The 16,830-nt window shown below is 43.3% G+C and overlaps 1 protein-coding gene across 11 annotated transcripts in view; it reads right to left on the bottom strand.

Moving 5' to 3' along the window:
• Positions 1–16,830, bottom strand: part of RHOT1 (ras homolog family member T1) — an 83,101-nt gene that overhangs the window by 47,507 nt on the left and 18,764 nt on the right. For 9 of the 11 annotated variants that reach the window (XM_024235050.3, XM_024235053.3, XM_024235052.3 and 6 more), the window contains exons 2-3: positions 2,961–3,019; positions 114–195 (exon numbers count right to left, since the gene is read on the bottom strand). In XM_024235050.3, the coding sequence (XP_024090818.1) occupies positions 114–195; positions 2,961–3,019 (141 nt within the window). Of the gene's footprint in view, positions 1–113; positions 196–2,960; positions 3,020–13,619; positions 13,921–16,830 lie in introns of all 11 variants that reach the window. The other 2 variants (XM_054536635.2, XM_063718093.1) reach the window with 2 other exon arrangements.

Raw genomic sequence — 16,830 nt, 5'->3', positions numbered from 1 at the left:
ACTGCTACAGAGAAAAGACCACCTCTCTGAACATTTGTAAAAGCTCAGTAAGTATCTTTTTTCAAGTCTATTAAATTAACCTACACCTTCACCTACAAGAGGATATTCATTACCTGAGTAATCTACAATGTGTGTTGGAACTCTCTCTGGGGTGACATCAGCTGGAATGGTGATTTCTTCTGCCCGGGGAGGAACCTTCATTTACAAACAAATATAGGAAAAAAAAAAAACAAAAAAAACACACCTTTGAATATTATCACTCAAACTTGTAACAGATGATATAAATTTATCTACACAGGTTGAGTGTTTCTTTTCTTTTCTTTTCTTTTTTTTTTTTAATGGAGTCTCACTCTATGGTCCAGGCTAGAGTGCAGTGGTGCGATCTCTGCTCACTGCAACCTCTGCTGCCCAGGTTCAAGTGATTCTCCTGCCTCAGCCTCCCGAGTAGCTGGGATTACAGGCGCCTACCACTGTGCCCAGCTAATTTTTCTATTTTTAATAGAGACAGGGTTTCACCATCTTGGCCATGCTAGTCTTGAACTCCTGACCTTGTGATCCACCCACCTCGGCCTCCCAAAGTGCTGGGATCACAGGCTGAGTATTTCTAAGCCCAAAATCTGAAATCTGAAATGTTCCAAAATTCTAAACTTTTTAGCACTAACATGATACTCAACGGAAATGTTCATTGGAGCATTTCTGATTTTCAGATTAGGGAAATGCTCATCTGGTAAGTATAATGCAAACATTCCAAAATCTGAACAAATCTCAAATCTGAAATCTGAAACACTTCTGGTCCCAAGCATTTTGGATAAAGGATGCTCAACTTGTATTAGCCCCTCTCACCAATACCCATTTGTTGTATATACAAGTGTTTATTTTTGTGCTTTACCACAGATGCAAATATATATTAAAACTATAGGATAAAAACATTTTAAATGCATATTTCTATCTACGTAGACACAATACATTAAGGATACTTCAGATCTGACACAGACTCAAAGGATTCTTGGATTAATTTGGTGTTTCAGTGTTAGATTTTTTAAATATGTTGTTTTCATTCTATTTTGTTGAAGGCTGAAGATACTCTGCAAATGAAGAGGCATTTAAATCCACAACAATCTGCAAATAAACCAACAGGTTATCAACATTCATTTCCTCTAGAAAATAATTGACTGGCTACATAAGCCTTATGTTTGTTTGCTTGTTTTTCATTTATTTATTTATTTTTTGAGACAGAGTTTTGCTCTTGTTGCCCAGGCTGGAGTGCAATGGCACGATCTCAGCTCACTGCAAGCTCTGCCTCTGGGTTCAAGCTATTCTCCTACCTCAGCCTCCCAAGTAGCTGGGATTACAGGCATGCGCCACCATACCTGGCTAATGTTGTATTTTACTAGAGATGGGGTTTCACCATGTTGGCCAGGCTGGTCTTGAACTCCTGACCTCAAGTGATCCGCCCACCTCAGCCTCCCAAAGTGCTGAGATTACAGGCGTGAGCCACCGCGCCCAGCCAAGCCTTATGTTTAATGATTCCATTTTTCACAAGGACTGAATTTTTTTAAATTACTTTAAAACCCTTCTAGATTACTTACAATCCCTAAAAAAGTGAAAAAATAAATTTTAAAAAATCAAAAACACAAAACCCTTATCCACAATCAAGAGGACTATGCTAAAACAATTCTAAACTAAAACTCTCACAGAAAACTTTTAGGTGTTATACCCAGAGTAATTATAAATTAATGTTACTGATTCTACAAATAATACATGAAAATATACTTCATTTCTTAAATTAAGCAATTAATTATTTAACCATCTTGTCTAAGAGAAAAAAAAGCAAAAAATAATAATAAATAGTCTTTTGGCAGCTGTAAATGTTGAAAACACTACCACATGATACATCAAATTCCTATTTGAACAATGAAATTATACAGATATTCCTATCTAAACTAGAGTAAAGGAAGGATAAATGTAAACTGTGACACTAATGATACCTACTATGCAAGAAAGAGGGTAATTTGAAATCATTTTCATCCCATCGCACAAATTTCATTCCCTATAACTATATGCTAACTTTATGTAAAGTTTAGCCAACAGCTCCTCACTCTAGAACTTCCAAAATGTAAATTTATTGCCAGTAATAATAAAACCACCTTACTACTTTTGGTGGCACTTCCCTGCTATTAAGTTCATCTCATTTGAGACCCATAACAATCCTTTGAGGTAGGCAAAGGTGGAATGAGTTCGTTTCAACATTTGTAAAATGAAGCAGGTAGATCATATTAAAGGTTTTCAAATATATGTATCATAATTCTAGTGGTTCTGACAAAAACACCTCACAGACCAGGGAGTGTCAGGCAGAAGGCAAGTAGTGATTCACACCTTTCCCCTTAACTTCAACTCATGGAATGCTCATTATCTTTTTTATATTTTGGGTTTATGAGCAACATTTTATTTTTAAGAAAGGGTTACAGAGCTTATATGACATTTATATCCCTTTCAGCTTCCATTTTATAGATGAGACAACTGAGACACAGAGAATACAAAGGTCCTAGACAAAGTCAAAGGAAGAAAATGCAAAAGACTTAGGTGAACTTAGACACAGGCTGGTTATTTCTCCTATACTGTATTTCATAGATACAGCTGATAAACAAATATTAGCTTTTTAAAAAGTCTCAGCTGGCAGGGCACAGTGGCACATGCCTGTAATCCCAGCACTTTGGGAGGCCAGGACAGGAGGATTGCTTGAGTCCAGGAGTTGGAGGTTGCAGTGGGCTATGATGGCACCACTGCACTCCAGCCTGGGCAACAGAGTGAGACCCTGTCTCTAAGGAAGGGAGAAAAAAAAAGTCTCAACTGTCCAAAAGGAAGCACATAACACATGCCAAAAGAGACAGAATTCAGTTCATTTTAATTTGATTTTGATAAATTTTTTAAAATTTAAATATGGAAATCAAAATGTTTACCTCTTCTGGAAATTCTTCACTGACCAGAGACATAATCAGTGATGTCTTCCCAACTCTAGCTGTGAAAAGAAAAATCGTTACTTTAATAAAGTGTTTAGGTTCTACATAAGCTCAAATTCGGCAACCACATAAGGAAGTCTGTTACTCATTAGCTAAAATCTAAGGCATCCAAATTATCAAGTTTTAGTATAATACTTAAAAGTATATCTTTATGTTTAGAAAAGTCACACATACTCACTTTTAAAAACTTGCCAAAATATATTCTGTAAAAGTACAAATCCCTCCTAACATCCTCTAACATTTTAATATTCTCCCAGATTTTTCCTATACTTATATTAACTTGCAATATTTTACCACAATGGAATCATAGTTATCACACTACTTTGCAATTTTCCTTTATCACTTAATTATGCATTTGGGCAGTATTTCATGTCAGTACATAAAAACTCCTAGGAGAAGAGAAGACAAAAGTTACTGGTTAATGGGTACATAGTTTTTGTTGAGGATAATAAAAAAGTTTTAAGTACAGATAGTGGTGATGGTTACACAACATTATGAATAAATTTAATGCTGCTGAATTGTATACTTACAAACAGTTAAAATGATAATTGTTACATGTATTTTAACCAATTTTTAAAAGCAGCAATAATAAACCCATTTTATATTAATTTTTTTTAAATCTCTTTTTTTTTGTGAGATGGAGTCTCACTCCATTGCCTAGGCTAGAGTGCAGTGGCACAATCTTGGCTCACTGCAATCTCCACCACCTGGGTTCATGCGATTCTCATGCCTTAGCCTCCCAAGTAGCTGGGATTATAGGCATGTGTCACCACGTCCAGCTAATTTTTGTATTTTTAGTAGAGACAGGGTTTCCCCATGTTGGCCAGGCTGGTCTCGAACCCCTGACCTCAGGTGATCTGCCTGCCTCGGCCTCCCAAAGTGCTGGGATTACAGGCGTGAGCTACCGCGCCCAGCCATCTTGCATTATTTTTGATAGTTGTATTAGAATCCACTGTATGATGTATTATCATTTATTAAAATAAACTCTTAACAAGGAACATTGGAATGGTTTCCAAGTTTTAACTTTTTTTTTTTTTTTGATTCAGGGTCCCACTCTGATTGCCCAAGCTGGAGTGCAGTGGTGTGATTTTTTTTGGCTTACTGCAGCCTCGACCTCCCCAGGCTCGGGTGATTCTCCCACCTCAGCCTCCCGAGTAGCTGGGACTACAGGCAGACGCCACTACAACCAGCTAATTTTTTTGTATTTTTAATAGGGATAGGGTTTCGTCATGTTGCCCAGGCTGGTCTCAAACTCCTGGACTCAAGCAATCCACCTGCCTCAGCCTCACAAAGTGCTGGGATTACAGGTGTGAGCCACCGCACCTGGCCCTGAGTTTTCACTTGTAGAAACAATGCAACAATTAGTATTTCGACAGAATAAATTCCTAGAAGTAGAACTCAAGTTAGTGCACAAGATCTTTTTTTTTTAACTGATGTTGTTAAATTTCTCCAAAAACGAATAAACTAATTTACATCCTCATAAACAGAATATCAGAGTGCTCATTTCTCTGCATCTCTACATTCTTTCTTCCATAGAGCATCATATTTAAAGGGTTAGTAACAAGGTAAAAGCAAAGAAAGTCTCCTATTACATTTTCTATTCTAGCAATTTTTTTATACCCAAACTTTAAAATCTTAACTTTTATTATGAAATTTGACTTCTATTCTTGTCACTTTCTGATCATATAATTACTATTGTTAGACATTCAAGTCATCAACTAAATCCTTTTGTGAATCTAGAGGAAAACAGTCCATATGCTTACTAATCTCTGCCATTATCAACAAATTACAGTTTCCAAAATTAAAGTCTAAATATAAAAGAAATGAAATTTTTTGAGTTAAGAAAAGTCACATTCCCTTCTTAAATGATTAAAAGTAAGGGTGAACACAAGTCAAGTCTCTGGGAAAATACTGAATGTCTGGAACACAGGAAGGAGAGTGAAAATAGCTTAGAGAGGGCTATGAACAACCGAGTACCGCTGGTAGAGGGATAGATAGATGATTTAACAGGTGTCTTCGAGCTCTGATTTCTACAGGCCTTTTCAATTGACTTGTGTAAGAAGGTTTAGGCCTTTTTCAAATGGCTGACCACAGGTCACATTTCATGGAGTTCTGATGATGTCCGTGAATCCATCATCATAGAACTGCTAGAATCTAGTTAACAATGTCAGTTTATTCAGCTCCCCAGAAAATTTTCAGATAAAGAATCTGGGATCCAGAGACAGTCATTTTCTCCAAGTCTTACTAAAAGATTAGTTGCAGATTTAAGAGAATAACCCATCTCCTGATGGCCAAGCCAATGCTTTCTCTTTCTTGTGCCATACTTTAAAAAATATTGCTAATACAAGTTAACAACACCGAAAGGGAATGGTGACCTCTAAAGCCATGCATCAGAATAATTTATGAGGCGTATATATATAATATATGTAAAAAATATTTATACATATAAATATTATATATTACATATGTGTTTGTGTATATATATATGTGTATATATATATATCTGGTGCAGTGGCTCATGCCTGTAATCCCAGCACTTTGTGAGGCTGAAGTGGGAGGACTACTTGAGGCCAGAAGTTCGAGACCAGCCTAGGTAACATAGTGAGACCCTGTCTCTACAAAACAGTTTTTAAAAAATTAGCCAGGTGTGGTGGCACACACTTGTAGTCCCAGCTACTTGGGAGGCTGAGGCGGGAGGACTGCTTGAGCCCAGGAGTTGGAGGCCACAGTGCACCATGATCTTACCATTGCAATCCAGCCGGGGTGACATGGTGAAACCGTGTCTGGAGGAAAAAATATATGCATGTGTATGTGAGAGAGAGAGAGAGTGTGTGTGTGTGTGCGTGTGCACTTTTCCTTTTCTTTTTTTCCTTTGAGATGGGGGTCTCTGTCACCTAGGCTGGAGCATAGTGGGATGATCATAGCTCACTGTAGCCTCAAACTCCTGGGCTCAAGCAATCCTCCTGCCTCCTGAGTAGCTAGTACTACAGGCCATGCCGCCACATCCAGTGAATTTTTTAATTCTTTGTAGGGACAGGGTCTCACCATGTTGCCCAAGATGATCTTAAACTCCTGGCCTCAAGCAATCCTCCTGTCTTGGTCTCCCAAGTTGCTGGTATTATAGGACCCAACCAAGATTTTCAATGTAGATGAAACAGCCTTATATCAGAAGAAGATGCCATCGATAGCTAGAGAGCAGACATCAATGCCTGGTTTCAAAGCTTAAAAGGATAGGCTGACTCTTGTTAGGGGCTAATGCAGATTGCTGCCTTTAAGTGGAAGCCAGTGGTCATTTGCCATTCTGAAAATCCTAGGGCCCTTAAAAATTATGCTCAATCTGGCCAGGCATGGTGGCTCACGCCTGTAATCCCAGCTACTTGGGAGGCTCCACTAAAAATACAAAAAATAACCGGGCATTGTGGTGGATGCCTGTAGTCCCAGCTACTTGGGAGGCTGAGGCAGGAGCATGGTGTGAACCTGGGAGGCAGAGCTTGCAGTGAGCCTAGATTGCACCACTGCACTCTAGCCTGGGCGACAGAGCGAGACTCCGTCTCAAAAAAAAAAAAAAAATTATGCTCAATCTATTCTGCCTGTGCTCTATAAACGGAATAACAAAGCCTGGATGACAGCACACCTGTTTACAGAATGGTTTACTGAATATTTTAAGCCTACTGTTGAGACCTACTCCTCAAAAAAAAAAGATTCCTTTCAATATATTACTGCTCACTGACAATATACCTAGTCACCCAAGAGCTCCGATGGAGACGTACAAGATTATTTTCGTGCCTGCTAACATGACATCCAGTCTGCAGTCCATGGTTCAAGGAGTAATTATAACTTTCAAGCCTTATTATTTAGGCTTACTATTTACATTTTGTAAGCCTATATATAGCTGCCATAGATAGTGATTTGTCTGATGGATGTGGGCAAAGTAAACTAAAAACCTTCTGGAAATAATTCACCATTCTAGATGCCATTAAGAACATTCGTGATTCATGGGAGGAGATCAAAGTAACATTATCAGGAGTTTGGAAGAAGTTGTTTCCAACCCTCACATGACTTTGAGGGATTCAAGACCTCAATGAAGGAATTGCAGATATGGTGGAAATAGCAAGAAAAGAGCTAGAATTAGAAGTGAAGCCTAAAAATGTGACTAAACTGCTGCAATCTCATAATAAAACCTGAACAGATGAAAAGTTTATTATGGATGAGCAAAGAATGTGGTTTCTTGAGACAGAATCTACTGGTGAAGATGCTGTGAGCAATACTGAAATGACAACAAAGGACTTGGAATATTACATAAACTTAGTTGATAAAGCAGCAGTAGGGTTTGAGAGGACTGACTCCAATTCTGAAAGAAGTTCCACTGTGGGTAAAATGCTATTAAATGGCATCACATGCTACAGAAAAATCTTTAATGAAAGGAAGGGTCAATCGATGCAGCAAACGTCATAGTTGTCTTATTTTAAGAAATTGCCACAGCCACCCCAGCCTTCAGCAATCACCACCCTAATCAGTCAGCAGCCATCAACCCTGAGGCAAGACTCTCCACCAGCAAAAAGGTTACAACTCACTGAAGGCTCAGATGATCATTAGCATTTTTTGACAATAAAGTATTTTTAAATTAAGGTATGTACATTTTTTAGACATTACATTACACACTTAACAGACTACAGTATAGTACGAACATAACTTTTTTTTTTTTTTGAGATACAGTCTCGCTGTGTCACCCAAGCTGGAGTGCAGTGGCACAATCTTGGCTCACTGCAACCTCTGCCACCCAGGTTCAAGCGATTTTCATGCCTCAGCCACTCGAGTGGCTGAGATTCCGAGCATGTGCCACCACGTCCGGCTACATTTTTTTGTATTTTTAGTAGAGAAGGGGTTTCGCCTTGTTGGCCATGCAGGTCTCAAACTCCTGGTCTCAGGAGATCCGCCCACCTTGGCATCCCAAAGTGCTGGGATTACAGGCATGCGCCACCACACCTAGCCTATAAACATAACTTTTATATGCACTGGGAAAACAAAAAAATGTGTGAGCCGCTTTACTGTGGTAGTATAGAACCAAACTCACAGTTTCTCTGAGGTATGCCTGTTTATTTATTTATATATGAGTACAGACTCACAGATTCCCATATTATCCTATTATTTTATGGTTTGTCATTATTTGGAGGTTCAAGTTCCATTTTACTTCTAAAAATGGTATTTATGCAGGTATAAGTCAACATGTGCAATATGGTCCCATTTTAAAGATAAATATGTATGTGCACAGAAAAAACCCTGGATGAATATATTATACTAAAGTGGTTATCTTGGAAAATAAACACAAAATTTTTTTAACTAGAAAAGATCAGTAACTTTTTTTTTTTTTTTTGAGACAGGGTCTCTCTCGATCACTCAGGCTGGAGTACAGTGGCACGATCTTGGTTCACTATAACTTCCACCTCCCAGGTTCAAGCCATTCTTGTGCCTCAGTCTCGAGTAGCTGGGATTACAGGCATGTGCCACCATGCGTGGCTAATTTTTGTATTGTTTTTCTTTTTTTTTTTTTGAGATGGAGTCTCGCTCTGTCGCCCAGGCTGAAGTGCAGTGGCGCGATTTCAGCTTACTGCAAGCTCCGCCTCCCGGGTTTACGCCATTCTCCTGCCTCAGCCTCCCGAGTAGCTGGGACTACAGGCGCCTGCCACCGCGCCCGGCTAATTTTTTGTATTTTTAGTAGAGATGGGGTTTCACCGTGTTAGCCAGGATGGTCTCGATCTCCTGACCTTGTTATCTGCCCGCCTCAGCCTCCCAAAGTGCTGGGATTACAGGCGTGAGCCACTGCGCCCAGCCTTGTTTTTTTTTTTTTTTTTTTTTTTGTTGTTGTTGTTGTTAGTAGAGAGGGAGTTTCACCATGTTGGCCAGGCTGGTCTTGAACTCCTGGCCTGAAGTGATCCACCTGCCTTGGCCTCCCTAAGTGCTGGGATTACAGGTGTGAGCCACCACGCCCAGCTTATTTATTTATTTTTGAGACAGGGTCTCACTCTGTCGCCCAGGCTGAAGTGCAGTGGCATCATCACAGATCACTGTAGTTTTGACCTTCCAGGCTCAAATGATCCTCCCACCTCAGCCTCCTGGGTAGCTGAGACTACAGGTGTGCACTACTATCCCTGGCTAATTTTTTGTATTTTTAGTAGAGACAGGGTTTCACTATGTTGCCCAGGCTGGTCTTGAATTCCTGGGGTCAACATCCATCTGCCTCAGCCTCCCAAAGTGCTGAGACTACAGGTGTAAGCCACCACATCCAGCCTCAATAAGTATTATTTTTAAAGTCATTTTTGGTATTAAAAATTGGGATGTTAGGCTGGGCACGGTGGCTCACGCCTGTAATTCTAGCACTTTGGGAGGCCGAGGCGGGTGGATCATGAGGTCAAGAGATCAAGACCATCCTGGTCAACATGGTGAAATCCCGTCTCTACTAAAAATACAAAAATTAGCTGGGCATGGTGGCACACGCCTGTAGTCCCAGCTGCTTGGGAGGCTGAGGCAGGAGAATCGCTTGAACCCAGGAGGCGGAGGCTGCAGTGAGTCAAGATCGTGCCACTGCACTCCAGCCTGGCGACAGAGCGACACTGTCTAAAAAAAAAAAAAAAAAATTGGGATGTTAAAGATGACAACTAAAATTTACCCAAAAGTTGACAGGTTAAATGCATTCTTTCATCCTTTGATAAATATTTCTTAAGCAATTCTATAAGCCAGGCACTATTCTTTTTTTTTTTTTTTGAGATGGAGTCTCACTCTATTGGCAGGCTGGAGTGCAGTGGCGTGATCTTGGTTCACTACAACCTCTGCCTCCTGGATTCAAGCAATTCTCCTGCCTCAGCCTCCCTAGTAGCTGGGACTACAGGTGCACGCCACCACGTCTGGCTAATTTTTGTATTTTTATTAGAGACGGGGTTTCACCATGTTGGCCAGGATGGTCTCGATCTCTTGACCTTGTGATCCACCTGCCTCGGCCTCCCAAAGTGCTGGGATTACAGGGGTGAGCCACCACGCCCGGCCGCCAGGCACTATTCTTGATCCTGGGGATATAATGATCATGGCCACTAGGTCCTCTCTACTTTTACATTACATTGTAACAGACTTAGATAGTTATCACCAATACAGTTAACATTCTTTTTTTTTTTTTCCTTTCTTTTTTTTTGAGATGGAGTCTTGCTCTGTCACCCAAGCTGGAGTGCAGTGGGACAATCTCAGCTCACTGAAACCTCTGCCTCTCAGATTCAAGTGATTCTCCTGCCTCAGCCTCCCAAGTAGCTGGGATTACAGGTGCGCACCACCACGCTGGCTAATTTTTGTATTTTTAGTAGAGACGGGATTTTACCATATTGGCCAGGCTGGTCTCGAACTCTTGACCTTGTGATCTGCCCACCTTGGCCTCCCAAAATGCTGGGATTACCAGGCATGAGCCATCACACCCAGCCTTGGTTAACATTCTTTTACATATCTGGATAAAAAGAAAAATTTTAAAAATGTACCATCTCTGATTCATCATTCTTCTGCATTTAGCAGTCAAGATCTGTCAAATTTTCCTTTGAAATTTTTAATATTCATTCCTTCCCTCACTCTTCCCCTATTTCCCTAATTACGGTACTTTTATTGAAAAATCTCCCAGTCCCAAATTTCCTATCCCCTTCTCCAGTCTCTCTCCTCATTAATCTACCAACAACACAAATGCTGGTCCATTTTTCTTACATGCTCTTTTCATTTTCTAACTCACCTGATCAAATGCTTTCTTTGACTCTCAATTATCTAGCACATCAAAATGAAATCATACTACTGGCCTTTGAATATCATAAATAATCTATCCCTAGCTCACCTACCTAATCTCATTTCCCACTATCCCCCACTCAATTTGCTCAAATAAGGCCATTCTGCATTGTTTAAGTGCAAACAAGCCACAATAAATCCTGCCCACCTCACACAGTTTCCCTCATCTAAACATCATTCCTGCTTTCCCCTCTACTTTTCCAAATGTTATTAATAATTATCTTTCGAGGATGGTTCAAATTCTACCTATAGCTCTTATTTCCACCACTTCCTCCTTTGAACTGCTTCTGTGCCACATAATTTATATTAAATTATAACTTAAATTTATACCCAAGATACATACTTAATATGTATGAGTCTACATTGACACAATAACCAAATATTTGGAAACACTTGGATAGTGAACAAAATTTTCCAATTTTACATGAATGGGAAAAGGGCCTCTAGCACATCAGCGAGACTGAATCATCTGATTTGATTTCACCTGGCCCAAGCACAGTGGTACTGCTGTATTTTCAGCATCACCACTAAGGAAATTGGTCCCACCTCCTGGAGATTCTGGAACTAGCATTCAAAGATTTTCTTAACAGCAACTGGAGAACTGGAAATAACAGGTAACTGCTGAGGCAGTTAAAATATAAACATATGCTAAAATTACTGTGTTCAATTTGTTTTTAGTAAAAAATAAAATGTTAAAATTTCAAATAATATAAAGGAGGGAATGATATAACATAGAATACATCTGCTCTTTGTCCCCAGCTTCTGGCACAGAGCATCAGAATCCCTTGGAATTTCCTGTATGATAGGAGTGTCTTTTATTATGAATAATGAGTCCCTTTCAACCACAGAGTTCATCCTAACGAGGTGACTCGTGGGGAGGAGGGGGCAACAGAGCATGCTAGCAGGATGGGAGCTGGTCACCAGAAAAACCAACTACATGATTAGAGGGTCAGAACTCTCAGCCCCACCCCAAAACCTCCAACAGAGAAAGAGCTGGAGTCAAGCACGTGGCCAATGACTTAATCACATCTACCTACTGAAAACCCATATAAAAACTCCGAACATCAAAGCTCAGGAGAGCTTCCTGGTTGGTGAACAGGTCAATGTACCAGGAAGGTGGTGCACCCTGACCCTACAGACAAAGAAGCTCCTGAGCTCGGGACTCTTCCAGACCTTTCCCCATGTACTTCTTCAATCTGGTTGTTCATTTGTATAATCGTGAATATAGCACTTTCCCGAGTTTTGTGACTCACTCTAGTCTGAGGGGGTAGTAGGAAGCCCTGAATTTGTGGTTGATCAGGCCAAAGTGCATGCTGCTGAAGTAAAGGCAATGTTGTTGGAAACCTTGCTCTTTAACTGGTGGTGAAACTGCCTTTGCAAAATTATGACAGTAAGAGAAATCTGACATAGTTGACTCCATCTTGCTTCTAACCTCCAAGCTGTCCTTGGTCATTCCTGGGAACAGGCCAAGATAACCTTGAGAGGAATATAAGTTTACTGTTTAATCTTAAAGCAAGAATGATAATAACACTTCCTAAAACTAAACCACCTTTGTAAAACTAATGAAAGGCCACAAGGTTAGGATTATGTGAGGGACCTGAATTCTGCTAAGATATAGGTGTAAACGATAACCAACCATTGTTCTGGAGATCAGGAGATTTGTAACTTCCCCAATTACTCCTGTGAATAACATCACTATAATAGACCCTACAATTGGCATTTTGAGATGTTTTTCATATTTTTGCATTTCTGGTGAAGGACTGACTTTACCAGAACCCACAACTTGTGACTCAATCGATCCTGTGGCCCCCAGTCAGCGGCTGACTGAGCACGAGGAACATTTTCCACATCCCAATGATTTCATCCTCAACCAATCAGCATCCTCCATTCTCTAGCCCCCTGCCCACCAAACTATCCTTGAAAAACCCAAACCTCTGAGCCTTCTGGGAGACTAATTTGAGTGATACATCTAGTTCTCCTGCATGGCCAGCCTTGTGTTAATTATTTCTTTACTACAATACTGTGGTCTCAGTGAATTGGTCTGTCTGTGTAGCAGGCAGAAGAACCCACTGGGCAACTATAGTGGATCTGAAGCTAACTCTGGGTGATCTCAGTGTTACGGGATCCTTGGGGTGTCATTTCACCAACTGGAAACTTCTGTGGCCAGTGGTGGCTTTGTCCAAGTTTTGCTGTGGCCCACTGGGCTCGTTCCACCCACTCAGCCTGGCAGGCTGTGCTCAACTCACACGACCAGCCTGGATCCCATGCCTGCCAAAGGTGAGCCAGGCACAAAGTGGTGAGGGATGTGTGAGCAAGCATGGGGTCCGACCTCTGTACACAGCCAGGCATGCCCGCTGCTGCTGTGGGGTGGGCAGCTCCAGGTGCCAGCTTGGGCACCATCTCCCTGCAAGGCTGCAACTGGACCAGGTGCATCACAAGCAGCTTCCACAGCTGGCACTGGAGAACACAGTGGTGCCCGGAAGCTTGGCGACTCCAGGAACCACAGGGCCCCAAAGAAGGAGTCACAGCCCTGGCTAAGGGAGCTCCCAGGTCTGGGCTCCCTGAAGGACTGCAGCGCTTCTCTCCTTCTCTATGCTCTCAAGGTAGCAAGCAAGGGGCATGTTTCAGCCCTGTTTGTGTTACAGCTCTTTTAGCCCCACCATTCAGCAGGTCCTGAGTTCTTGTCCTGCATCCAGGAAGAATGAGGTAACAGACAAGTGGAGGGTGAGCAAGACAAACAGGAGCTTTACTGAGCGACAGAACAGCTCAGAGGAAACCTACAGTGAGTACCTCCTCTCTGTAGCCAGGGTGTCCCAACAAGTGTTCAGTTCTCAGCAGAGAGGATAGCTCCTCTCTGCTTGGCAGGCTGTCCCGAAGAATGTTCAGCTCTCAGCAGAGAGGGTAGTTCCTCTCTGCAGGTAGGACATCCCAACGTCTCTTCAGTTCTCAGGAGAGAGGGTAGCTCCTCTCTGCAGGCGGATCATCCTGTCATCTTTTCAGCTCTCAGCAGAGAGGGTAGTTCCTCCCTGTAGGCAGGTCATGCCGTTGTCTCTCTTCTGGTCTGGCAGAGTCCGAGGGGCTTTTTATGGACCTCAGAGGGGAGGAAGAGTGTGCCGATTGGTCCATGGGCAGCCATGGGAGGACCTGCGTCACAAGTTCCCACCCTGGTCTGCGGGATCAGCAGCCCAGCCCCCGGGCTTCAGACCCTCCCCAGCCTGAAGGTGGGGCTTCACAGGGGACCTGCCCCCTTCTGCCCAGGAGCCTGTCTGCCTCCTGCTGGCATTCAAGGTGCCAAGGCCATGCCAAAAGGTACCTGCAGGCCTATGCCAAGCTGCCCTCAGCCCCCATCTCAGCCTCCCTCCCATGCTCGCCGGTGCCTGAAGTCTAGAGGAGGCCAAAGTGGCAGGGGCCTGGCATGTCACCACTGTCCCAAGCATGCACACACCCAGCTAGGCTGCAACAGCACCCAGGCTTGGGCCCAACCTCGCTCTGAGATCAGAACGGGCACCAGGAGCAGGGAGAGGCCAGGCAGCAGAAGCAGACACCTCCAAGCCCACGGGCTTCCTGGGTCCCTGAGACTGCAGAGATGCCTGGGTCCACAGCCACGGCTGGGCAGCTGCAGCTGCGACTGGGAGGTGGGGCTCCTGCCAGCTTCCAGCTCCTGCCAGCTCCATGGAGTGCTGCACCGCTCAGGGCCCAGCTCCACCTCGGGGCCCCTCTCTGTCCACCCCTCCGTGCCTGATCACACTGCTCCCCTGCCAACGGGTAACTCGGCCCGGCCCCATCATGGTGGCTCTTGGGGTATCAGGCTCCAGGGGGCTCCCAGGTGTGGGCTCTGGGGACTACATGCCTCCTCTCCACGTTTTCCCTGCAGCAGGAGCAGGAGAGGTACAGGTGGCCTGGCAGCCCCGGCCAACCCTGCACAAACAAACCCGATGATCTTGAGGCTGGCCCCACGAGTCCCAGCTGCGCCTTCAGCCGGGTGCTCATGAGCTCCTGAGACATGGTGTGGGGAGAGGTTGAGGCCATAGTGGAGGCTCCAGGCCTGGAAGCAGGTCCTGCCCGGCCATGTGAGGTAGGAGTGATGCACTCAGCTGCCTCAGGGATGCAGGGCACAGGGGTCCCACCACCACCACTGCTGCTCCAGCAGCCACTCCTGCTGCCACTGCTTGCATCTCCCTGCTGCAGCTGATGGCCACTCAAGATGGCCGCCACTGCCATCATTAGAATTGAATTGAATTGTACGACACTCAGTTGGTATAGGAAAATTGGTGTCGGAACTCAGAGGGTACGTGAGCTCTGTATTTATCAAAAGAACTTATAGCTAAAATACCGAGAAACGGCCAGGTACGCTGGCTCACGCCTGTAATCCCAGCACTTTGGGAGGCTGAGGTGGGCAGATCATGAGGTCAAGAGATCAAGACCATCCTGGCCGACATGGTGAAACCTCGTCTCTACTAAAAATCCAAAAATTAGCCAGGCATGGTGGCATGCGCTTGTAGTCCCAGCTACTAGGGAGGCTGCGGCAGGAGAATCGTTTGAAACCGGGAGGCAGAGGTTGTAGTGAGCCGAGATTGCATGGTGCCACTGCACTCCAGCCTGTCAGGTGACAGAGCGAGACTCTGTCTCAAAAAACGATGACAGAGGGAGACTCTGTCTCAAAAAAACAGAAAACAAACAAACAAAAACTGAGAAACACTGTAATAGATTTTTTATCCAAGAGCACTAGTTCCACCCAGACACATGTCTACCCTGCCCGTAACAAACTAGGGAAAACACTAGAACATGCAGGGTATTAACTTATTCTTCTACATGACCCATCTTTTTTGTCTAGACTCCTACTATTAGTTCATTTTATAATTATTGACCTGATTGTCTTCTAAGGACAAAGTTTTGTCTTACATACTATGTGGGGATAATATGGAAAATATATTAAATAAGACAAGGCTGAGCACAGAGTGGCTCACGCCTGTAATCCCAGCACTTTGGGAGGCTGAGGCAGGCAGATCACTTCAGCCCAGGAGTTTGAGACCAGCCTGGGCAATGTGGCGAGATTCTATCTCTCTAAGAAATACAAAAACTAACTGGGCCTGGATTCCTAGACACTCAGGAGGCTGAGGTGGGAGGATCACTTGAGCCCAGGAAGTTGAGGCTGCAGTGGGCCATGAAAGAGCAAGACCCTGTGGGAAAACAAAACACCCAATCTATAACTTGGTCTCTAGGAGGAAAAGATAATCAGTGATCCAATTAAGACACACGTATTCTTTTTTTTTTCTGGGGGGCGGGGTGGGAGCGGGGGACAGTCTTGCTATGTCACCCAGGCTGGAGTACAATGGCACGATCTCAGCTCACTGCAACCTCCACCTCCCGGGTTCAAGTTGATTCTCCTGTCTTTCAGCCTTCTGAGTAGCTGGGATCACAGGCATGCACCACCACACCTGGCTAATTTTTGCATTTTTAGTAGAAACGGGGTTTCACCATGTTGGCCAGGCTGGTCTTGAACCCTAACCTCATGATGCACCAGCCTCGACCTCCCAAATGGATTACAGGCATGAGCCACTGCGCCCAGCCAACACATGTATTCTTAACTCTGATTCATTTGTGTAATATCTAGGCAACCTTCCAACATATCACCACTGATCTCCTGAAAGACTTCTTAAACCTCCTTGGTGTCACGTTTCCTACCAGCTACTGAAGATCTCCAGAAAGATTAAGAAACAAATATTTCATTATCACCCATAGGAAACTCCTCAAGGGCAGAAAACATGTCTTTCTTGTTTACTGTTGAATAACAGTAGCTCCAGCTCCCATGGCACTTAATAAATGCAGCTGTATAGCTTGGTGGTTAGGAGCACAAATTTGAAACTCGGGAAAGCCGATGATTACTTTGGAGGGAAAGAGAGGACAATGTAACGGGAAGGGAGCTTCAAATGATTGGTAATACTTATTTCTTAAGCTGGGTGTTGGGTATTTGTCATATTATTCTTTATTACCTTTTACA

This window comes from Pongo abelii, chromosome 19, assembly GCF_028885655.2.
Source record: "Pongo abelii isolate AG06213 chromosome 19, NHGRI_mPonAbe1-v2.0_pri, whole genome shotgun sequence".
NCBI classification, from domain to species: domain Eukaryota; kingdom Metazoa; phylum Chordata; class Mammalia; order Primates; family Hominidae; genus Pongo; species Pongo abelii.
Note: the sequence above shows the minus strand (reverse complement) of the source record. Positions and strands in the feature narration are given on the sequence as shown.